This window comes from Pseudopodoces humilis, chromosome 20, assembly GCF_049639895.1.
Source record: "Pseudopodoces humilis isolate 2021_Gansu_Grassland_sample_001 chromosome 20, ASM4963989v1, whole genome shotgun sequence".
Lineage (NCBI taxonomy): Eukaryota > Metazoa > Chordata > Aves > Passeriformes > Paridae > Pseudopodoces > Pseudopodoces humilis.
Window position 1 is genome coordinate 10,773,598 of NC_142219.1, and position 25,563 is coordinate 10,799,160.

Sequence of the window (25,563 nt, forward strand, 5' to 3'; positions counted from 1 at the left end):
ACCTCATGCTGCACTTGGAATACCTAGTTTATGTTACCTGGCATGTCACAAAGATAAGCAACACAGATAAGACTCTTTATTTCAAAATGTTTGCAATTAAATGAGTTCATGTCAGTAAGTCATACACTTTGACATACAAAAATACCGTGCTACTGATACAGTTGAATTAAATGGATTCTCCATGCAGGAGAAATTCACAGCATTATCAGTACCCTCAAGGAACTTTGTTTTCACTCCTGGGGTGCGTTGCTGGCCCCTGCATCACAAGCAATGTTGGTTTATTAGCTCGCTCTGCACAGTATTAAAACCATCATAAAAACAGCCACTTGCATGCTGAATCCTCTCTTCCTTCTGAGATTTCTAATAAAGCAAACATCAAGCAACCCATGCTCCATCATTAGGCTAATAGTTACCTTCAGATACTATGGATGATGCTGCTGAGTAGGAAGAAATTAAAGCTCAAACTTCCTTTGGCTCTGTCTGGATGTCATAGACCCCAGTGGAAAAGAGGGAAAGGATTCAGTTGTCTTTTTCTCTCATCCACTGGAATGAATTTGTTTTCTCTTGTTAACATAACATTGAAGTTTAATCAAAAAGCTCACCCTAACTTTATTCTCTTGGGGCTGATATTTGCCTTACTCTTTTCTCACTCTCAAAGGTTTTAAAAGACTTGTATCTGGTACTATACTGCTGCAGGAGTAAACTTGCTAATGCCAAGAAGTTTAACAAGATAGGTGGCTGAGAGCCACTTCAAGCTTTGAAACTCCTCCCTGTGTAAAGTGAGGAAACACTGACTCCTGGAGCCAAATGAATTTTCTCCTGCTTGTCACCCAAACACCCACCCTCCTCTGACTCAGGCCTGGGCTACATCACTTAGAGGCAGTTTATCGTCCCTTCCTTCCCGATGACAAGCTAAGCATACAGGACTTTGCAAACTGGACATTTGTACAAGAAAATTATATTCTATTTTCTGCAGTGCATACAAAGAAGGGTTGCTTTAGGAGATCAGAGCTGGTCAAAGCCTATCATCTCCTTGAAGTAGCAGAAAAGTAGCTCAAGCAAGGTAGTACGAGAAATCTTTCCGAAAGCACAAAGGCAGGTTTCATAAGCACGTCCACTCCAACAAGCTCTGGACAGCAAAATCACTTCTAAATGTTTGAGTGCTGGGACTTGAAACAGTTTATTCTCAAAAAAAATTTGATACATTGCTTTAAGACTCAATTCCTCTTCACTTTGGCAGTGGTTTTTTGTTGGTGCCACATGCAGTAGATCCAAGGTGTTAGATTTTAATTCTTCTTGAGGTGAAGTCACAAAGTGACTTTACAGTGGATTAAGCTTCAGCACAAAGATTTCAGCCCCCAGCACATTCCTAGCATTAAGTATTAGGGCAGAAGTCAGAGCCAGTGTGGGTTTTTTGTTTTGTATTTTGAGTAAGATGAAGTTGCTGCCAGTTAAGGGAGGGCCAGACTGGCATCTGGGAAGCAACAGGGGATTTCTTTAAAGAGCCATAAATATTTTAAACAGTCAGTGCATAGAGCATTTCACTCTATGCAATAAAAATTGGTCCTGAAGTAGCTGAAGCTGTCGTGTAACAGAGGAACTAATTCTTCAAGAATTTAGTGACAAAGTAATGATACATAGCTGAAGGTAAAAACATATTTTAGTTGCCATCACATCACCTAAGAAAAATATGCCCTGTGTCTTTTAACTCCATAATCCAAGAGGTGAAGGTAACTGTCTCTCATAAAGACAATAACTTTAAGGCCTGGAATAGCAAAATAAAACCATGGATTAGGAAGAGGACACAGAGCTTTGTCTGTCTTTAAAAAAAGAAAAAGAAAATTGCAGGGTGACAGGTTCTGTTGTCTGGAATGTAGACACTGTTTTCAGGTTTAAAATACAGTGCATCCATTTTTAAAGGGACAATGTCAGACAAAAGAACTAAGGTTGTCTAACAGTACAAAACTTAAAATGAGTGTCACTCATTGTGCTGGCTGACTTGTACAATTTGCTTTGTTTGGGCCATGAAGCCACACTAGAAAATTTCAGTTTGGCCCTCTGTGCATTCAGAGACTGCTTTTATCTATGAATTTGGGCAGAGTTTCTTAGAATAAAATAAATATGAGAATATATTCTTTACTCAAGGTCTGAAAAACAGATACTGTAGATACAAGGTCTGACTCAGCCTGTCAGTGTCTCTTTAAATACAGGTAATCTCTACCTCCACCCTTTCCCACTGCACCTGCCTAGGAAGGCTTAAAAGGGACTTAGAGGCTCTAAGAACATAATTATCCTGTGGCACATTCAGGGGAGAACATGAAAGACTACAGGCACAGGGTGGGCCAGAAACCACCGCGGGCAACATCTTCCAAGGCAGCTGTACCCGATACATCCATGATCATTCTGTTCAGTTCCTACATTCAGCAGCAGGTAAATGTAGACCAAATACTTTCAAGTTTAATGCAGCAGTGACATCTTTTTTTCTCCTCACCCAGGTCCTGCTGAGTGATCCAAACGTGATAAGTGAAACTCTCAGTGGTGTGAAAAGAGTCCCTTTTTATAGAAAATTTTCTTGCTAAGAGAGTTCCTATAGAGAGCCCAGTGCTTCTCCAAAGCGGATTTTCTGTCCAGCTTTGAGGTTGAATTTGAAGTCCTTGGGTGCCTCAAAGATTAGAACGATCGTAGAGCCTAAGTTAAATTCCCCTAAATGTTCCCCTTTCCTCATGGGGATTCCCTCCTTGTTGTTGTTGGATATGAAGCTGAAGTCATTGTAGGAACCTTTAGAGTAACTTGGACTGTTCGTGTGCAAGTCCTGTACAGAGAAGGAAGAAGAGAAGGATTTACTGGAGGATTTCAGTGCTCTGTATTCATTCATCACCACCATCTACATACTCAGGCATCTTCCATGCAGGAACTTACAGTTCAAAGGTGCAATAGGAATATTAAAAAAATGCCTATATTGGAAACAACACTGTTTAAATCAGTCTTAGAATATCAGTACCATGAAACACCCTAATTTCAGGGTAATAAGATTTTTTTTTTTTTTTTAATTTTGTTATGCTGCACCAACCTCAGCCATTAACACCAGAAAGGTGCCTGCTATGATCCTGCTCACCTGGTCAAAGTAGATGCGGATGGAGCCCACGTTTGTTGCTCCTACAGCTGTCAGTGAGAAAAAGCCATGTTTCCAGTCACCTGTAAGGACAACCCGTTCATTGTGGCAGAACAGTTCCTTGATCCAGCGAGCAACTCCAGGATTGACAGACATCAGAGAGCCTGAAGAAGTGAGAAAATATCCAGGTTAGGTTGTCGGGTTTGTAGCAATATTGTAATGCTACTAAGATGGTGTTTTCAGTATAACTGGAGCTGATCCAGTAAACAACTCTGTCAGTTATTTGTAGGAAGAGAGGCAAGTGCCAGGCAGAGCAAATGAAAGACAAGTCTGTGCTGAAAACAAAGGGGTCACAGAAGGATGTGTGTGGTAGGTCAATCTCTCTCTCATGATGTTTGAAACCAAATCCAAATACTTAGGTTTTTGCTAGATACCAAGCAGTAAAACATTTTTATCTGCAAAAACATCCAATCCCAGCTCCATATAACTGTTCAGTTGCATTTTCTTTGCCAAGCACAAGCTGAGATCATGCTTTAGGCTACTTTAGTGTGATCTGCAGAACTGTCTTTATTTCAGGTGCAAACTGAATAAACAGTGTTTGGGAACCAATCAGGTCAGCATGCATCACGTGGTACTTCAAAGATCCCAAACAGTTTGAATACAATATTACTATTTTCACCATTTATATGTGATTTGATCTGGTAAACTGTACAACTGCAAAATTCATTACTGTTTAAGGTGAATCACTTTTCTACCATTATCTATCGTGTTACTGTACAACTTCTGCACTGGTGTGTCCCATTCTGCAGTGGTCCACAGCAATGCCTCTCTCCATAGCTGCCCTGCAGTTGTTTCCTAGGAACAGAAACCAACCTGGGAAATGCCGTCGGTGTGACACCGTCCAGTCTGTGGGCGAGTGGAAGCAGTGATAATCCCCTGGTGCCAGGTAAATTACACAGTGGTAGAGCTCATTCCCCTCCTTTGTGACCAGTTGTTGCTGGAAAGAGTTACCAGGTGGGGCTGCAGAGAAAGCAACAGGGAAAGGAAGGGGTTAAAGATATTCCTCCTGAAGTCATCCACTTTATCCAGGCAGTCTGTTAGAGCCAGTGCAATAGCAGAAGATTAAATGCAGCCCACATGGATTGGTGAGACTACAAAAACATCAGTTTCATCCAGGAATCCAATATTACCAAGTGTTCCTTTCCCTTTACAAGAATCCTGGATTGTTTCAATCATAGTGAATTTTTTTCTTTTGGAGTTTGCCCTTCCTGAAGTAAAAGAGCAGAAACTGAAATCCACTGCAACAGAATTTTTATTAAAGCTACTCTTTAAGAACAGAATTTGTGAAGAGTCCTCTAAGTCATTAGAAGGGCAGTGTTCGAGCATGGATCTTGTTAAGGAGTAACTTGTCCAGTTTTTGTTAGCCAGTGCTTGGGCCCATTTCAGTGTGACAGCAGGAGTGCTGCAGCCATGGCATAGCAACAGATCTTGGAATCAAGTGTAGGAACCAAGCAATTCAGTTCAGATAATCAGAATGAGCCAGGCATGACTGTATAAAGCCACTGGTGAGAAAGAGATGAACTAGACTCGCTTTTGTTCCTGACAATGCAAGAAAATGTTAGTTTTTTTCATCTTAGTCTCATGATTTCTGAGAACACTGAAGGGGCACAGCAGAATAAATGCAGAACTGACACAGAACTCACCCCGATTAAAATGCATTTCCTCAGTGGAGATGCGAGGTCCCAAGAAAGATTCCAGAGAATAAGTAACCCCTTTTACTTGCTCCACTTCACAATTTTTTACCTGTCCGAAATTAAGGATCTTTCCATCAGAGGGACTAATCTACAGCAAAAAGAAATTGAGAAACACTTAGCAGTTGATTAACTCCTCATGAAGCAGTGCCATTCCTCTGGGGGCTGAGGGAAGCTGGCAGTGCTGGGTAAAGCCGTCCCTTCCTGTCACTCACCACGCTGTGCACGCCGCAGACCGGCCGCGCCTGCGGTTTCAGCTTCCTGCGGAAGAACTCGCTGAGGTTCCTGTAGTGATGCAGATCCTCCACAGCCGCCTCCTTCATGTTCACCCCGAAGGTCCAGATGTACAGGCTGTACACCGGCTTCCTCAGCCACGTGGGCAGCTCCACCTGGTTCAGGCGACCCCAGGCTCGTGAGAGCAGCCGAGTTGGGACCGACTTGTACAGGGCAACCTGAAGGAAGAATTGCAGCAGGTCATTCTCCCCACTGAGGGGTTTCTTACTTCTCCCTGTAACACAGGGAGGATCAAACTGTTCCTGCAAACCCCTCCCTTGAATTCATGGCTTACAAGTAGCCTTTAAGGCAGCAAAAAATGTACACTGCACTTCATCCTCATTCCCTCCATTCTGGTGAAAGTAGACAAGACAGGATGAAACTTAATATAACTTTGAAGTGAAGCCAGAATTCCCACTCCCTTGCAGGCTGAAGCTCCATACTGAAGTTACCGGAAACTGCCCCATGTGAAGCTCACAGATAAAAGAGACATTGCGCATACTCCAGTAGAACGCTAATCCGAAAGCTTTAACATTACCGATGTATAAATTTTTGTGAATAACCAAATTAAAATTGACTGGATGACATGGTCCTCAGATGCAGCTAGTACTGAGGGTCTTTCCCACACCCAGTACTCTGTGTTGTACACTCTAACACAAGAACCATCAAATAAATGCACCCACTGGATGCAGCTGCACAGGTATAAACTTACACCAGCCTTTCTCCGTCTCTCACAAAAATGTGAGTTGCTAATTGCAAGAATATAAAGTGCCTTTATTTCTGTAGAAATACACCTTTGGACTTGCACCAAAGCCCAGGTTTTAGCAAGGAAAACAAATGAAACAAAGTTGGCAAGAGGTATCTGCTGTTGATGGAAGCAGACAGATGACAACATCTTTCTGTTGATAATTCCAGCAAACAACTCTTCTGGGATTTGTGGTACTTGCTGTCAGCCAGGAAGCTCACATGGCTGTGATGTAACTGGGGGGAGCTGGGAAATACAGACCAAGGGAACTGAACACTCTGAAAACAGATTTGCAAAGGAAGTGATGATCTGCTGACTGGTGCTGCGTTTTTGAACAGCTACATTCAACTTGCAGCTAAAACTTGGGTGTTTTCTTAGTGAGAGTCATCATTTGTTCTCAATCATATTCTTCATGATTAAGCCTTGAGAAACACAGCCATAAACACAAACAGAACTGGCTCCATCCCATCAAATAGAGCAAATTAAGATTTCACTTACAAATCACCATTCTGTGCACATACAGGGATATTTCAGAAAGGAAGTACCAACCTAATCTTACTTCAGATAAAATCTTCTAAATGAACAGTACTTTAGGTTATATAAGCTGAAGTACTGAACTAAAAAATGTTGCTATTTGACATGCCCTATACTTTATTAATTTCTAAAAATTAACTTTGCTGTTTTCCACCAACACAGAAAATGTAAATACAACTGTAAAATCACACAAATTGTCAAAAGTGGTATTTCCTAGCAGCCCCTTCTGTTCAAAGGAGCCTGGTTTTCAAGTTAATGGGATCCAACAGAACAGATGTTCAATGAAATAGGCTTAAGAACGGCAATTTTTTTCCTGTTTGCAATCAAAATACTTGGTTGTTGGATTCTGAAATTGCATGGTTTGTGAGGAGAATTACTATGTGCAAGGCATCCCATCCCATGCTCTCAACAGTGTCAGAGCAGAGATTTGTATATCATTTGGACATACTGGACTACAAATGCTCAATGAACTTGAGGAACAAACCCTCTTGGTGCAAAAGTAACACAAAACAAGAGACCATTTCAACGAGACCAGGAAAAGGAACTTGCCAAGAGGTTTGGTCTTCCTCGTCCTAGCCCGGATCCTGTGAGGTGACTGAATTCCTTCACAAGCTTCTGTTGACTCTCCCTGACTGCTGGGAGGACAAAGTAATTCTCTGCTCCTCAAAAAGTCACTTGTCTGTGAGGCAATTAATCAACACAACCACGAACAGTAAAAACTAAAGAGAAGTATGAATTGCACCTCTGCTTTCACAGCAGTGATCACCAGGCTGTCCTGCATGAAGCAACTCTCCCCCCAGCTGCTGCCAGCTCCTCCAGGACACGCAGCTCCCAGACGCGGCGCGAGAGAGCTGCTCACACTTACCCTGCTCATAGGCCTCCATCCCACTCTGGTCAAGGGTTTAAGAGCACCGAAAGGCAGAAGGTAATAGAGAATAGTCAGAGGCCAAGAACGCAGTTTCAGAGCAGGCCTAGACATACAGCTCAGCTGGCCCAACCTTCGCCTCAGGGCCAGCTGGGGGAATTGCAACCTGAAAGATTACATACACAACATCAGAGGAGTCTCAGCTGCACAGCCACCAGCTTCCGACAGCTGGGGTCAGTTATTCCTGCTAAACAGTTCTTAATCCTTGATACTACAAGTCTTTACTCCTTTATTTTGATTAGTTCTTCCCCTTCCCAAAATAGAAGAGCCTTTTATCTAAAAACTAAAAATCCTCTGTCCAAATAATGGCCTTCACCCTCACAGGTCACATTTTATGAATGACACCCTCTAAAATTAAAGGTAAGACCAGTTTCCACGTCTTAAAGCCTTCACTGAGTGTCCTGGTTCTGAACAGGGAACATGTGGACAAAGCCTATATTTCTGCTATTGCACAACAATCTGGTCTCCATAGTCCCATAATCAATTCCCCTGCCTCATACCCAGCTGCACCTCTGATTTTTTTTTTGTTACATGGATGTTCTGACTGAGAGGGCTCTATCTCATTTTGCACAAATGACCATGGGAAGAAGCTGACCTTCTAACTCTCACAGGGAAAAGCTACTCAGCTTCTTAGCAGAGGACAGACACCAAGGGCTTCAGTTCAGACCCTTGCAAGAGGTCTGGATACAAAACCTTTCAGGTCCCCATTTATTCTTTGGCTTCTACTCATGAAAAAACCACTGGCATTTCCAAGATCACATTATGAAATGGAAATCTGTCTATCTGAGGGCAAACTATTCAAATGACTGAGAGAACTCCTGGTTAGGAGACTGTTCTGCAAGCAGGACACAGTGACGTGCACACACAAACTCAAGTGGCACAGTCTGGCTGCTCTCAACAGGAATCTCAGGAGATTCTGTGACATGAAAGAGGAACTACAAAATACTGCATATGACTTTCCAAGATGGAAAGAAGCTGAGAATTTAAAAGGAAATTTTCTTGCCAACTCGTTCTTTTCAAAACTTGGATCAGAATTAAAATGTCTGTATATACAGATATAACTGTGTAACTGTCACAGTTCAGGATGCAAGATGGTGCTTTTGGCTCAGAGATGTTTTTTCTGCAGTGAACACAACTTCTTTCCCCTGGAGAACTAATAAATAAACAGAGAATGATCTGTGCATCTTAATGCAAAAGGGAAAAATAAGGCTGAGCAGAAGTGCTGTCTTAGCAGGTTAATGCAGGCTTCTCAGCAGGAGGTGGGACAGACTCAGCATGGGAATAGGAAAAGACACTTCACATTCTCCCTCCCATCCCTAGCACCCAGCAGCCTGCAAGGGCTGGCAGGCCAGGAGCCGGGTTGGGTCCCGTTCTCCCCCTCCTGCTGCTCTCCCCCCCTTCACTGCAGTCGCTCCTGGACCAATCCCTGCAGAGCTGCATCACTTTGGAGCCCTCGGGCTTCTCACTGCCTTGGCCTGGTTTCAGAGCGGCCCCTCAACTAGTTTTTCCATTCTTCTAGTGCTAGAGAGTACAATGAAAGCTTCCCCATTCCCCTTGTCATGGAACAGCATGCCCTTCTCTGCCAATGCACTGTATAAGGAGCTTTATAGTAATTAAGCCAAACAAAAGCTTCGCAGATGGCTCCCGCTCCTTCTGCCCAGAAACCCTCCCAGCCTCCCCCACTCTTCAGCCACCATTCCTGCAAAGCAGAAAATACTGAACAGTACCTGAAACGAGTTCTCCTACTGGGTGTCCCACCGGCAGAGCCAGTCGGACCTGGACTGTCCAGCTGTGGGTGCTGGTCCCCGGCACAGCTGCTGCTGCCGCCGTTCCCTGAACGCAGCCTCCGGACATGAATTTTAACTTTGTGGAGGTTGTAGCAAGAGGGTGGAGGGTTAGATAAAGCTTTGTAGCATCTCACCATTTCCCTGTGTGGAGCTCTGGTCCCTGCAGGGTGTTTGACTGACACATCGTCAGGGTGACGGCTGTTGCAAGGCTCAGTCTTTTTTCCTCTACCTCTCTTTCCTTTGCTTGCTCCGGCATAGGAGAGAGGACACGGCGTCTCAGTTCCTAAATCCCCCGCTGGTTTGTCTCTGGAATCCCTCTCTGTTTCCCACTTGAATCTCTGCTACGAGGGTTGCAGCTATTGCAAACAAACAGGCATTGTGTCACATTTCAACATCCCACTACAAAGCCGACTCTGCACACGATAAAAATGAGCTGTCCATATGAGCAGTCCTTGCTTCTTGCTAGTCCGGGTGGCCATTGAAACCCAAGTCCCCAAAAAACACCCTCCAGTCTGTCCCAGGCTGCTGGGCAGCAATGCACTAGTGAGAGGAGCAGCCAGCTGGCCTTGCACAGCTCATCCCAGTGCCAGCCTGACTGCGAGGCTGGGAGGAGGAGTGGGGCGGAGAGGAGGAGGAGGAGATAACTCCCAGCTTCAATTCTGCAGTGCAGCAGCTGCTGCTAAGAGTTCTGGACTGTTGGGCACCAAAAATCCTTTCCTGCTCTTAGTGCCCAGCTTGTAAATAAGAAAACAGAACAGAAAGGAATGTCTTTCTATTTCACAACCCTTGACAGCCACAAACATCCATCTGTGCAAGTCTCCTTCCATCTCAGAACACTCACTTAAAGGAACAGGTAATGGACATTCTTCTACAAATAACCAGATACATACAAAATAAGCCAGTTTTAGGCCAGCTTGAGAACTGGGTATAAAGGAAGCTTTATGTGTCTATAATGTGACTTTCAGTACAGTCACAGTTTTTATGTCCAGTAGAGCTAAAATACTAAACAGGAGTAAAGGAAGCTGTCTTGATTTTTAAAGACCAAAGGCTGCAGTGTTTCTAAGTATTCTAAATGTATAGAGCAAATTCCCTCTTTAACCCTACAGAACACACCTCAAACAGATTTTCTGAATCTCCTTGTGACTGGGTTTGCATTGTTAAGGGAGGCCTGGTTCAAAAAGTAGAAGTCACATCTCACCTCAAGATTGAACCAAATACTCAGAACAGTTTCAGGGTTGACTCTCTAATGGCTCCATTTCACTTCTGCTTTCTGCTAAATCTGGGTTGGAAACAAACAAAAAAACCCTCCTTGTTTCTATAGCCTTCTAAGTACCACAAAAACTGTAGCTAACAGAGCAGATCAAAAAGAGCACTGTTGCTCTGATTGAGGGAAAGGCTTGTATTGTAATAGGGATAAGGCAGGAGGAGTGGGAGGAACAGCAGGTAAAGCTAGAATTAACTAGCTAATGGCATCCCAGTCAAGCCTCAAAATGAAAATATTCAAGCAGTAATTGTGTACTTTGATTGGCCTTCAACTCCAAATATTACAGATACTCCCTAGAAGCACCTATGGAAATCCTGCATTCGAGTATTTTTCTCAGGAAGAAAACTTCTATATGGTATTTTGTGTGTCAGGAAATTCCAAGACCCGTGTGCATGTTGTTTAAGCCGAATTTTAACAACTGCATATTTAAAAAAAAACAAAACCCAAAACAGCTAATTGAAAGAAGACAAATTTAAGACCAACGAGAAGCACTCAAAACATACTCCTTCCTCCCTGAGCCTTGTATCAACTCTTTTTGTTTTTCTATTTAAAATATCATTTAGTCTTTCTCTGGCTGGCACGGGAAACTCCTACACAACAAAAATGATGCCATCTGTATAGCGAAATGCTGAAAGCAGTTAGCCAAAATCCTATCAAAATTAAAAGAAAAGCAATAGGAGCATGGGGAAGCTACTTCTTGATTCACCAGGAACATTGGAAACTACCCCCAGTAAACACTTAATTTGAACAGCAACAAGCTAAATCGACAACATTGTTTCAAAAGAAACTTCATCAGACAAAATTATTTTTCACACTGAACAAGTTTCACAGATCTATGGGGGGAGAGTTTGTTTGGCACTGGTGGAGCTGGGCAGCAGCAGCAGAGCACGCAGCAGAGCTCATGCAGCCAGGGTGGAACCCTGCTCCCCATCTCCTCCTGTGCAACCTTCACCCCTGCAGAGACAGAGCAAACACGTCTTACCACATTAACTTCAGTGCTCCTCCCTTCAGGATAAGGGAGGTAACCCACAAGCTCTTCCAGTAAAATTCAATTCTATCCCGTAAAATACTTTTAAGGAATCGTTATCATCTCGACTGAGCAACCACGATTCTCTGGAAGCATGAACCCAGCTAAAGAGCTGACCTGCTCCCTAAAATTCCCAGACACTGAAATGTTCTACAGCCTGATGCCATGGGTAGTACCACCCTACAGTCCAAAACAAAAAAACCAAAAACGTGGGGCAGGAGAGATTCCTCTCCAGAAAAGGAAAAACATGGGTGTTACAAATTGTTTTTCTGCACTTCTTGAAAAAACTGCGTGCAGCCGAGTAAGAAGCTTCTCTCCAGTTCTGTTCTACTCCCCTCATTACATTCACTGGGATGCCATAAGTGAGTCCTGCTGAGATGCTGACATGCCTGGCCAGTTGCCATCCCTGCTGTGGCTGCCCCAGAAGTAACATAAGTAAAATAGAGTGTAAGAAGGCTGAAATTAAAAATCCACCCTGAGTTTATCTGCTTTCCATGGGGAAAGGAACAAGAACTGCTCATCAAACAGCTCATGACAGAGGAACTCATATAAAGGCATCTCAACAGCTGGACCTCTTGGGATGCAGGCAGTGCCCACGGCCCACGTCATCATCCACTTAGACAAAAATCTTTAAAATTTTTGGTTTGAAGGGTTGCACACCATTACCAAACTCCCTCACCTGTCTGAACTCACCCAGAATCTACAAAAGGCAAATAAAGCAGCAGTTATCAGCAAGTATCAATCCACAGAGAACTATTATCTCACAGAGAACTAATCTGCCAGCCATGCAACACCCTTCTAACTCTGTCAGCTCAAATAAGCATCAAATCCAGTGACCTCTTTTAATTACTTGTTCAATAGTGAACTACTCAAGTCCTTTCAAATTTTAAAAAACGACACAGCAAGGCAGTTGCAAGAAAGACTAATGTGCAACTGAACTTCAAACCTGCAGCCTAGGTTTTAAGCCATAAGCATGAATCATTAGGCTTGGAATGTGCTGGTCAGTGCTCAAAGCCCTCTGGTCAAACTTTCTACATCTGCCCACAGAACTACTGTTTAAAAAATGCACTGAATGCATCCCAGTGCTATATTCAAGTGCCAGCAAAAACCCACTCGGGGGTGAGGTACTCGGTGACCTTTCCTTAACTGTTTAGTGGCAGACACGTCACCCCTGCTCCCACCCAACCTTCCCCGCAGGCGGCCCGGCAGGACAAACACTGGATACTCCACACCCAGGCAGCAGCTCCCGAACTCCGGGAGCACAACAGAACTGCCCCGATGCTGCTGGGAAACCTGAGCGCAGGCTGAGCGTCTGCCAAGGCCACGGGATTGCTGCGCAGCGCCTTCGGCCCCGGCTCCAGAGGGAGGAGTTTTCCAACGGGACCGCTCTCCGCGGGTTTGCCAGCGCTGCCTAATGAAACGAACCATGCTCGGCTGCATCCATCCGTACTGCCTGAAATTCCTTACTTCCCACTTGATAAAGCCTTTCTGTACATTTTCTCTTCGTGTATTAACAGAAAAACCCCAACTTTTTATTGTTTTCCCCTAACTTTACAATGCTGTTTCAATTGCTTCCTATAAATAGAGCAGGGAGAAAAAGTAATATTTTAGGAAAGCCTAACTAGACGACTGAGTCCTGAATTCTGTGCAAAAAGCCTGTTATACAGTCTCAACGATATTCTGTGAAGCAAGGAGATAAAGCTTTATTTATTTTACAAAGTGACATGAAATTTGATGGCACCCTTTTAAATACTCTGTAGTAGTAATTTCCAATTAATGGTTTAAAACAACACTCCCCAGTACCGCCCCATTATTTTAGCTTAAGATATCGGTAAAGCAAACTCTCAGCTCCACAAAGGATCTCTAAAGGAAGCAGAAGCCGCGTTACATCCTCCCCACAGAGCAGCACCCGGCGGAAGCTGCATAAAAGCTCCGGCGGCTCCTCAGCCCCCTGCCCGCCCCCCGGGACTCTGGACTCCGATAAGGCTGGTCCAGTAGCCTCATTCTGTTTAAATCCACTCAGAGATTACTCATGAGTCGACTTTGGAATATCACCTGAAATTTCCAACAAGGCAGAGTGAATCACCCCTTGGCCGCCAGCCCTCGCACATCTGCCCTGCGGTCCAGGAGCCCTTACCTGATGCCCCGGGAAGTCTCCTTCGTCCCGGCTTTCCGCCTTCAATCGCCGAAATACGACACCGACCCTTCATTTCAAAGCAGTTTTCAGATACGTGAACAAAGTTCAGCGGACCGCGAACCCCCCAGCGCGCCGCAGCCATCCCGCCCCCGGGGCCCCTTCTCCGGCCGGGCAGGGGAGCGGATGACGGCCACACCCGCATCCCCCGGCCCGGCAGGTCCGGGATGGTACCGGGTCCCGGCAGGTCCGGGATGGTACCGGGTCCCGGCAGGTCCGCACCTCCCTCCCAGGGTGGTACCGGGTCCCGGCAGATCCGCACCTCTCTCCCGGGATGGTACCGGGTCCCGGCAGATCCGCACCTCTCTCCCGGGATGGTACCGGGTCCCGGCAGATCCCCACTTCTCTCCCAGGGTGGCACCGGCTCCCGGCCCGGCCGCGCTCCCGCTCGCTGCACCGGGCGGTGCCGGCCCGTCCCAGCCTTAAGGAAGCGGCGCGGGCGGCGGCCCTGCCCCGCCTCGCCTCCGGCCACTGGCGCTGCTCGGCGGCCCCTTCCCGCAGGGCCGCGGCCCCTTCGGAGGAGGGGCCAGGGCAGCACAAACGCAAAGGAAGAGAGACCGGAGGGCACCGGAACACGGCGACGGCCCAGGGGATAAGGGGCTGCGCTGGGAGGGTCGGGCGCTCCTGGGATCAGCACCCAGCTTCACAAAGAGCCACTGGACCGGACAGCGGGGAAAGACTTGTCGGGGAACAAAGCATCGGTGCGGATTCTGTGCATTGCACAGCTTCCCACCGCGTGTCCTGGTGCGGGAACACGACCCCACACAGGCACTGGCAGCCAAAGCAGGAGAGTGTGCTGCGGTCTCACAAACTGCTTCCGAAACGCTCAGATAAACTGCTCCATAAGCCCAGCTAAGATGCTCAGGAAGATGCACGAGATAGAACAGACTCATCTAGTCAAAAAGCCTTCCCACTGTTTAGATTTAAAAAAAAAAAAAACAAAACACAAACCCAAACTGATTTTACTTGGTTCAATTTTCCAGGACAAACGAGAAAAACACACCATCGCACCCTTTACACAATTTGATGCTGTTGAAATGTCACTGATTTTAACATTTTCCTACCATCTTTCTTGTGTACTTTTGACCACTTTACAAAGATTTTCTTTTAATTTAATTCCTTATGTGCTCCAATAAAACTCCAAGCATCAGAATCTGGGAGCAAGAATGAGGAATGAGAAACCAACTGGACATTGTGTTTCTTCTGAAGTTGGATTAAAAAAATAAAAATCAGATATTCTTCCATTATGAGCTCTTTCCTGAACTTGAAACACACCTCTTACCATAATACTAAATGTCTCCTCTGGGCCAAGAAAAGCACCTTCTGTATTGTACTGCCATATGAGCTCCAGTATCCTCTGTTGCATAAATACAAGCACTTCCTGACATCGGCAGGAAAGGCTGTGTTGTTCTTACCTCTGAGAATCCAGATCCTAAACCTATGCTCAAGCACTTTTCTGGTCAATTAAGTTGTTTATAAAAACTGGCCCATGACCATAACCTGCAGTTTGAACACTGCAGCTCACTTCCAGAGACGTTTACTGTGCTTTCCTGGCACATGTCACTCCAACAAACACTGCTTTTTCCTTACACAGAACAGAACAAACTACGGGAGCAAAGGACACCTACAAGTTCCACTCTCAAAACTCTGGTTTATCTGATCACTCTGTTCCTCCAAACTCCCCCTTTGGCCAAGGTTCCTCACAGTAATTCTTTGATCCTGCAGCAACAGCGCCCTGCTGCCCAGGTAAGAAGAAGCAAAATGCCTCTAGTTAGCATATGAATGGCATGCCATGCATGCAGATCCCAGCCAGGAAATGCTCTGTGACAGCAAAGATTTGGAGCAATAAGCTTCCATCCATCTGATAAACATCTACCTGTCTCACTCCAAGCCCTCTGCTTTACCTCATCTAATTAAATGAAAGCTGATCCCCACTGGTATTCACAGTAGGAGACATTAAGGCATTAATCAGCTCAAGCTATTAGCGACAGAATGTCTCTAAGAAAATTACACAAAGAAAAGGTCTGTGCTAAAGAAACAATAGTTCTGTCTTTCCCTGTGGAGAAACTTAAGGGACGCTTTACTTGCACCAGACTCATTTTTCCCCCCCATTCTTTTATGAAGCTCAGGCAAAACAAAACCACACACAAGTGTACCGACCCTGTAATTCAGTCAAAAACGATGCACACCTCAATGAAGATCCCAGCATGTACTTCTGCTTCAGGGAGAGCTTCCCTGCCAGCTCAACAGGGTGAGGATTACCCATGTAATATCTGTCTTCTGCTCAGAAGCAGGGGAATCTGCCTTACACACAGAGCTGGCAGGTGGAAGATGGTCCCCATGCCCACAGGAACATGAGGCTGGTACTGTGGAAGCACCACTTCAGAGCAGCAGGCTTAGCAGTGAGGGCACGTGCACCGCGGTCTTGTACTGTGTTACTCTTTCAAAACCCATTCAATCACACTTGGGCTCTCTTTGCCTATGCAAAGGCTTATTCTGCCCTAAAGACAACACCCCCTTCCACACTCCTCAGTGTGTGTCCAGTGGTGCAAAAAACCAGAACAATGGAAAACAGTAGGTCAGCAAAAAAATCCATTTCACTTCACAATAAAAAGGAACAATGCAGCTCTTATTTTTCTTGAATCCTTCATTGTTTGGAATATTTCTTGCAATGTCTGACCACAGCTTCTCTTTTTCCTCGTAGCTATTGAGCTTCCTTTCCCTCCTGCACAAGCATTCAACAGAACTTAAACATATCAGGAAGGACTGGGATGTCTTGTTAGTGTCTCCTACTAGGGTCTGCTGCATTTGGGGCCCTGCTTATCAGTTTGAAATTCTTTGTGTGTTTTCCCACTGTAAAAAGCAAATCCTTTAGAGCTGTTCCATCAAAAGCAATACTCCTAGCTTCACCAAATAATAACAAATCAGCATATCAGTATAATGAAAGTAAGAGAATTAGCCAATTTCATACCAAAAAGTATGAAAAATAACAAAAGAGTATTTGTTTTCAAGTATCAAAATTGAATTTACATTGCCTTGTTAAATAAATACTCTGTGGACACTTACCAGTTCTTTTTTAATCAGAACCCATTTGAAACAAACTTCAGCAGGAAAAGAATATACAGAAGATGGATTTACAGACAGATTCCTCAGGTGCTATCATAGGCTAAACTGTTAGCATCTGGACTGTCTGGATAATATCTGGTTTGGGTCACTATTGAAAATGAATTTAGGGATTCCAACCTAGTCCCCCACAGGCATGTGGACAAATCACTCACACACTGGCAGTGTGCTCAGGAATGAAAAGAAACCTGGGGTGCCAAAGGTCACACTGAGGCATCTCCTACACAACCTTACAATCCTAAAATCTTTAACTCCTTGCCTTCAGAAGTGCCACTGAAGCAGGCACTCAACTGGCTCTTTGGAAGAACACCACATATATTTTAAACCGTCCAACGTGGAGTTGTACAATATACATAATACAAAGGCAACACAGCAGTTTTAGGAAGTCATGAAGTATTTCTTACTTCGATTCTTCCATGGGTATTTGACCTATGAATCTGATACACACACTCTACAATTCCACAATAATTTCTTAACTCCTTGGAATCCAAAGGGAAATGGCAAAAATCTCTCAGGATCAGGAGGAATTACAGACCGAAGTGTTACCTATGAATTAAAGGTCTTGCTGTATATTCATACAAAAAAGGGTAGATTTTTATTAACTAGGCATTAATTCCATCTCAGCTTTCTTGTAAAGCACATATGGTGTCAGCCACACTGAAAGATGGAGGAGCTGCTGGCAGTTCCTAATGTATCATGATTTCAGCCAAAGTGAGTTACTGAAGTGAAAAACTTTAGTTCCATGAGTTGTCAAGACCACGTTGTCTGTCGGCAGAGGGAAATTAAAGATTCCTGTGTTGAAATGGAGGCAAAGGAGCTTTGCATCAAACATGGCAGAAGTAAAATTGCCCCAAGTTTCTTACCTCCCATTCACTTGCAAGCTTCACAGGCACCTCTATGCCCCTCTTCTCCAGCTGTTCCAACTTGTAATCCTCATATTTTCTGTATCCTGCATATCCTCCACCTGTAGCTACCAGAACATGGAAGGGCCGCAGGCGGAACACTTGCCCCACCGGAGCAGTGTGAAGCTTCTTCCTGTCTGTAACAGAAGAAGTCCCAGACTTCAGGAAAGAGAACAGCAACACAGTAAAGACAAAGCAATTGTGTTCAGTGAGGGATATGAGTTTGGGTGCTGAAAATGTGATTAGAAAATAAATCTGACACAGAAGGTATGTACAGATGCTCCTGAGTACTCCAGTTATTGCAGTTTACCAAGTTACTGTAACTCAAGTGAGCAACACTAACTGGTCATCTGTGGTTTTAACCTCATCCCCATCCCTGTCACTCCACATGCTTCCAACATTCTTCTCCCCAAAATCTGTATAAATTGTGCTCCCTGAAAGCTCCATGGAGAAATACATAAAATTAGCATCTGACAGCACTACCATACTTTCCAGCTGAGAACATGAGAATGTTGTACTCTGTGAAGCTTTGTGCTTCTCAGTCACTAAAGCTTTCACTACAGTTAGGGAATCCCCAGACTGTACAGCTAACTGGAAGAGGGAAGGAAACAATGACCTGTTTCAGAGTAGGCTTGGTAAGCGGTAAACAGGCCCATTTCTGCTGTAATACAAGTCACCCCGTGAAACAAAGAGATGTGTAGTATTACATCTGTTTTTTACTGAGTAACTACTAAGCTCCTCCTGCCCAAGTCCAGCTTTGCAGTCTCTGTGAGATACAAGGACTCGATGTGGTCACTAGGCAACAGACCAAGCATGGGGCAGGCACAGCCATGGGAGTATTTCCCTTCCAAAATCTTCAGAGAAAACAAATCTGGCCAGGGCTAAGTCAGTATTAGACTGCTGCTCCAGTCTGTCTGCCAGTCAGTCTGAAGTTCTCAGCAATAAGTACGAGTCACTACCTGACAGAAAATGCCCAGAACCAATTCTCAATACTGATTGCTGTCATTTCCACAGCAATCATTAACTTGGATGGGAGAATCAAACCCGATGAGCTTTATCCTGCTCCATCAAAGTCAGGCTTCTTAGGGTTTGACTATGAAAGGATGCATTAGCAACCAAAAGAATTCAGTCAACACCAACTCTATTTCTAGGCACACATAGAGAAAAAGCACAATTGTTTTGAAGTCCAGAGAGCTTTTGTTCTAAGGAATTGAATTGATTGGAAGCATTCAGCCATGATGCTGCAAAAAGACACCAGATAAAAAAATTCTTGTCCACATTTTGTTTTATCAGAATAATATTTCTTTATTATTTCTTTCCTACACTTGTGATTTAAAACATTGCTTAAAGTATATATCCTAAACGCATCATGAAACAAAACCAGCTTTGTTCCTCCTTAAAAAAATTAAAAATATTTCCTTTTCTGGGGGAGAAAATCAAACTCAATAAACAAACAAGGCAGCAACTACATTTACAGTTAAGATTCTAAAAATTATTTTTTCTTAAAGAACAATGCTCAGTGGAGGGGTCATTTAGAACAGCTGAATGTTTAAAAAGACAGACTTATTTGAATTTACAAAGAGTCTACAACCTTCCAACTATTTCAATAGAAACGTCTGTACACAGAACAATGATACTCTTTAGCCCTAAAGCCTTTAACTCCCTTCCACCACATCTTTGGTTTTAGGTTAGGAAAGCTGCTCAGCTATTTTGGCAGAGTTTCAGAAATTCCCAAACCAAAACCTCTCAGTGGGAACAATTCTTTCTGATTTGGGTCCAGAGAGAGGCAGTTTCTGCTTCGAGAGCATTGATTACACCCATGTGAACATTTCCTGCAACAGTGACCAAAGCATGTGGTGTTCCACAAGACACAGCAAACACAACTGAAGTTGTTGATAAATGAAGAGTTGACTTTTCCCCATCTCCAGCCTTAATGAAACACCACTTCTGTAACTGGTCTCCAAAACATTGTCATTGCAAAGGCATCCAACATGCTACAGTTAAGCTTTTTTGCCCTGACAAAATAAAATTCCACACCTTTCAGACACAAGTGGAATTCACACAAGTTTACCACTCTAAGACAAGAACACTAGTGACTGATTCAGGCAATGGATCCAGGTTTAGGCAGCTGGCACTGCCTGGATTTCAGCTGAACATCGTGTTCTCTAATGATGCTACTGCTGCTCCCTGGAAAGCAGCATGAGAATGTGCAGACCTTGGCACAAGAGCCACTAGAGACAAGTCCAGGGCAAAAGGAAAAAGATGCAGGACTGTCAATGTACTAATAACATTTTTAGATACTACCCTAAATCTGAAGCCCTTGCAGATAAAGCCAACCTCCTTCCAGAATTCTCTTAAACACTGAGTATATTCAGCAAATGAGAATAAAAAATTAGTAACAGTTTCCTTCTCTGAAACAGGTGAAAAAGACACATTCCCTCAGAAATGCTGGAAAATTCAGGATGAGAAAGGAAACTGAATAATGGTGAGAGTGCTCTAATTTATGCAGTTAGATGCAGTAACATAAATGCTGCTTCATTACTCTGACCAAATCCAGAATTTCTTCTAGGACATGACACAAACACTTAGAGGAGGCCATTGTAAGGGGTAGAGATAAAATTAGAGAAGAGTTATCTTTTGTTTCTAATGACATTATGTGCAAATCATCTAGATTTAAATCCAATTCAGAATCTAAAATATCATAAATTAGAAAATGTCAGGCTAATAAGCTGATTTGTTCAAAACTCAGTTAATTTTGACTAAAATGATCTTTACTTCCTTGTGATCAACAACTTTGCATTATGTCTCAGCTTCTAAGATTTTTTTCTGTAATGACTTTGATTTATAGACAGCATCAAGCTGCTCTTTCTATTCATCTTGTAAGCATATTTTTCAATAATGAAATATCCATATATGATATGCCAGACAAAGCATTTGGATAGGCAAATTAGCCCAAATAAATGGTTTTAGAAAATGGGACCAATAGCTCAGCTGGCAAGGAAACAAAAATTGAAGACTATTATTTGTGATACTAATATATGACAATGCACATGCTATAAGTTTACAAATATTCCTTAAAAACAAACAACAATATTTGATTTTCACATCATTACCTAGCTACAGGAACGTCAAGTGCAAGTACCATTTTAACCAAGTCCTAAATATTTCATGCAAAGCTACTCTGATTTTCTGATCTATTAAAATTTTAAGTACAGATTAAAATATAGAAAGATATTTATACCTTTTCTTTCTTATAAGGCTGTTAAACTGCTGAAATCTGGATCTCTCAGACTTTTCAAGGTGAACAACTGCTAAGAGCAGCACAACAAAGCAGGTAATACAGTTGAAAATTCTAAATATGTATGTTTGATGTTGCCCTTCCCAGTCTATCACTTCAGTAGGTGTGGAAAGTACACAAATTATTGCTGATCAAGTTCATTTAAGTGTTTTTTTTAAAATGTAAAAACACTGGCCTAACATGAATTTTTCTGGTAAATTATACTGTGTTTTCAAAAAAAAATATTTTTTAACTCTAGACTTCTGAGAAAACTAACTAAAGTGCAGAAATTAAGAAAAATAAACCTATGGCTAATGGATTTTAATTTGCTATACAGGAATTATCTTCAGCAGAAAAAGTTTCAGATGCTTTGTAAAGTTTGAAAGCAACGAACAAGAACAGCTCATAATGAATCTTATTAAAAAGGTAAATATACTTCTTTTACAATGGGGAAAACATAATTTGCAAGCTTGTGTCTAAGGAAATGACATGAACTGGTCTTTGATGCTGGACTCCCACTCCTTTCTTTTCAGGAAATTCCTCTTCCCCAATATGAGACCACAATTTGCCTAACTTTGAGTGACCCTGAATTTAAAACCACTTGTAGATATAACCCATCACTTACCACTGAAAAATGTCCTTGAGGGAGGCTGCTTCCACAGGAGTCCAGCTCTAACACACAGGTTCTTGTGCACCAGCAAGTTACAGCTGCACAGCAAACTGCAAATACATCAAACAAGAAGTGTCTGCTTAAGTACAAATGTTCAATAATGCAAATGTCGGTTCAGTGTAGTGACAATCTAAGATTTAGCAGCTGAGAAACAGAGGGAAAAGTCTACTCAAAATATCATAAAATTTCCACTGAGCCTAGTCCTTTGTGGTCTACTCCTTTCCTAAAAAAAAATTTGAAAAACCTGACAATCCAACTACTCCTGGAGGTATTTATTTAATGATGCATCTTTAGCTTTTCTTTTTCTTAACAAATATTGACATGTTCCTCTTGGGCTGTTGTAGCAGTGATACTTTTCAGAGTATTGTAGACGCTGATCTTGCCAATGGCCCTTTCCAGGCAACTATTTATGCTGTCAGTGTGTATTGTATCTTGGCCTGTCTGGAGCCCTAAAATGCAAATGGAGTGGTAAATGTTATAATTATTGTTTAGTACTTGGGATAATCCAATATAAATAAAATTTATAAAGATAAATCCATCTCCACTGGGCTGCCACAACTGTGTCATTTTAAGAACTTCCTACAACATCAACTGTCTCTCTTAGAGAAACACCGAGGATTTGGTTCATGTAGCTTTTATCTTACCATCCTGGTGGGAAGGAGGAGGAGTACATAGAGAAGTTTTGGATTCTATGAAGAATTAATGGCATTTGTTAGACTAAGTAGTGTAACTGGAAAAGTAAAAAGGCTGCCAGGCACAGCAGCTCTTCTTTAGAATTTACCTTGCCACTCTGTTCACTGGTGAACCACAGTGAGAGTGGTTCTGCCCCTCTGGAAATACATGAAAGAGATTTGGAGCTGGCCAATATAGAGAAAAGGTTCAACCAGCACTTTTTGAGTGTTTAATATACAATATTTAATTTCATGTTAGTAATAAATCTGACAAGAAGACATCCAGTTGTACAAGAACTGTTCAAATAAGCATGTTTAAACGAGTATTTGACTGTGACCTGGCAACATCCTGCTGTCAGACAGGATCACAGGGAAGAGAGGGATAGCATCCTCACCCCAGCAGGCTCAGGCCCTTAGGAAGAACCAGATCTTTGTGCAACCTGCCCATTCCCAGGAGGCAATGCCACAGCTGGGATGTCTTCATCTGCCCTCTGGCCTTTCATCTGCTCTCGATCAGATACATGCAGGACACAATTACTTCAGTAGCTTACAAGCTATTGCATCATTTGGGGCCTGTTCAATCTCAGGAAGTGATTATTAAGAATTTAAAGACTTAATTTCAGGTGTCTACTGAGTTACATAAAGACACCATCTCTTTACTTCAAAGAAGAATCTACAAATAGCAGATTTCTTGTCTAGAAGTCACATCATTATGCCAGCACACACTTGGTTATGCTTTAACATTAGCCAAGGACCAACAGCTAAAGTTTGCTCTTATCCCCACAGTGTCAGAATATCTCACTCTGCCCTTCAGCTTCATGGTCTCTATTACAATCCCTGTATTAACCCAAATGTGACAGGACAGACCCTCCCCAAGCCCCAGATTCCTCTAACCACGTGCTAAACATGCCCCACTGCTGCATCATCTCCTAGGATGTAATTTCCTTGGCAAGACAGAAAAAACCCACTGCTGCAGAACCTGTATGCTCTACAGAGCAACATGTTGTAATTTGTCATGAACAACGAGGTCACCTGATGCTCTTGGGTCATATGCCAGACCCACACTAATTTTTGGACTTACGAGGCCTGTTTTACAACATATTAAAACACTTGGGATAAAAGGAGCACTTGCTCGTCAGTAAGCTGGAAGCCTGTGGACTACTTCTAAGGGATTCAAAATACAAATAACTAATCGAATTAGCATTAGGCTTAAATTTACCAGAAGAGTTTTCAAATCCTAAAAAACAAATGGGAAAAAAATATTAAAACTTTACTGCAGCCTAAAGCATTAATATTTCAGACATTTATTAGCCTTCCTACATAATAGTCTAAACAAAAATGCACAGTCAGAACTGAACAAGTTGTGTTGGCTTCATAGGAGCATCTGGAAGCTGTTCACACTGCCGAGGCAGGGCAGGGCACCTGGGACTTGGCACTTCCTCAGACAGTGGAAGGACACAACACCTAACCGTAAACCAAAATTGTTTTTGGTGTCCAACACTGGAAAATCAGTCTCCACCTTACTCTGAAATCTGCCTAAAAACAGGCAAAGACGACAAAACTAAATAGTCTCGACTTGTCTGCTCCTGACAGCCCGACCTTGATGGGTACAAATGGTTCTAGGAGTATTGACCCCCTGCCTCTCCCACCCCACTGGAGGCTGATGGAGAAGGAACTGCCAATGAATTCCATGTTAACTTCAGCCCCTCTGTGTCTTCAGCCATCTCTGGACAAGGGACAACACTCTGCTGCCAGCACTGAGGCAGGGGGTAACAGAACACTCTGTGAAGTAGGTGTTTTCTCCAGGTTTTGAGAAAGAAAGGAATATGGAGACGGTGTATTCTATCCAAGAACAGAGAACTGTGGCCGAGAAACAGCATTCCTTAAGCTGTTTGGTTGCTATGAAAAGCACAACCTGTAAGAGGGTATCTCCTGTAGAGGAGTATCAGTTCCCGGCCAGGTGCTTCTCCTCACGGCCATCCCCCCGGGACTGCATAACCCCAGGGGCCGTAGCTGCCCCCCATCTACCCATTTCTCCTCAGTACTTACACACCGACAGCTACAGACTGCAAAACCGAGTGAGAACTATACAAGGCCACACGCTTCTCGTTCTTAAAATACGTAAACCCCTTATCTTCCTGTCCAGCTTGGAGAAGGAGGGCAAGGCTCCTCACACATGCCAAGGGCAGGGCCAAGGCTGCAGACTCAACCGCACTCACCCCGGTAGGGAAACGTCAGCGAACGAGGGGGGAGAGAAGGGGGAGGCTGCGGCCCCCGGCCCGGCTCCTCCTCCCTCGTAGGGTTCCGGCTGTCAGACAAGGCTGCCGGGACCGGACAATAACAGTGACAGCCCCACCATGCCCGTACCTGCTCCGCGCCGCGGCCGCCGCCATCTTCCCGCACCGCCCCCGCGTCCTCTGCCGCGTCCCGCGCGTGAGGGCAGGAACCGCGCGCGGGGCGGGGCCGGGGGCGGGGCCGCGGCGTGAGGGGTGTGGGCTCGCCCGGGAATGGCGTGTGAGGGGGCCAGGTCCCCTCAGGAATTCCCTGAGGGAATATGGCGCGTAGGGAGGGACAGGGTGGTTTCCTGAGGGTTTGTGCTATGGGGGATGAAGCTGCTCCACGAAGGGGTTGTGGGCTGTGCCCAGCGGGAGCAGGGGGCTGCTGTTGGGGACCTCAGGATGAGGCAGGTGGAGTTCAGCTGCTTTTCAGCGCTGCTATTTTCAGGCAGGTAAATTATTTGCCACAGGTATGGGAGCACCAGGAATATCAGAGCAGGGATTTTTGGGGAGAGGACACACGACGTGGGACAGACACAATGCTGTTCCTTCAAGGGAGATGTCTGGCAGGAAGGTGCAGTAAGATCTATTTCTCCTCTGGTGACCCTTGACTGGATGTTGCCTGGCTACCTGCTGCCTTGAGTGAATTTTATAGAGGTTATTTGGTTTTCCATTCTCTTAGATGCATCCTGAGATTAAAAAATGCTACACTGCCGGGAAGTAGCTAAATACCTTTTTCTGACGGTGGCAGAAGGGTAGTTTCAAAGGGTGAATGAGTGGGAAAAGAATTTAAGAATCCTGGCACTGTGCTTCCACATCCTCAGTGCTTTAGGACATGGTCCTCAGGCAAGTTGATTAATTTAAATTCCTGATTTATGTTTGTTTATTTTCCTGACCAGACCTAAATGAACTCGACAACACCTTCATGTCATTCTGCCTTTCTTTCATATCACCATAGGCAGTAGTATCTGTATCTTAAACATGTACAGGAAAGCCTTTTATTGATAAATATGTAAACTTTGAGGGGAAATC

General features: G+C 43.8%; 1 protein-coding gene across 8 annotated transcripts; it reads right to left on the reverse strand.

The window, feature by feature from the left end:
- Nucleotides 1–54: 54 nt before the first annotated feature.
- On the reverse strand, nucleotides 55–24,705 carry PISD (phosphatidylserine decarboxylase). Of its 8 annotated transcripts, none has more exons than XM_088065019.1 (11): nucleotides 13,915–14,061; nucleotides 13,556–13,622; nucleotides 10,326–10,406; nucleotides 9,262–9,483; nucleotides 9,068–9,184; nucleotides 7,281–7,446; nucleotides 5,079–5,315; nucleotides 4,816–4,954; nucleotides 3,986–4,132; nucleotides 3,116–3,276; nucleotides 55–2,812 (listed from the first exon to the last, which is right to left on the reverse strand). In XM_088065019.1, exons 4-11 carry the CDS (start codon nucleotides 9,381–9,383, stop codon nucleotides 2,588–2,590), a joined length of 1,314 nt encoding a protein of 437 aa, XP_087921145.1. In that variant the 5' UTR covers nucleotides 9,384–9,483; nucleotides 10,326–10,406; nucleotides 13,556–13,622; nucleotides 13,915–14,061; the 3' UTR covers nucleotides 55–2,587. The 8 variants fall into 8 exon arrangements, with proteins under 8 accessions (XP_087921145.1, XP_087921144.1, XP_014109413.1 ...); XM_088065018.1 differs by having other exon boundaries at nucleotides 13,875–14,061; XM_014253938.2 differs by lacking the exon at nucleotides 10,326–10,406.
- Between the last annotated feature and the right edge of the window lie 858 nt (nucleotides 24,706–25,563).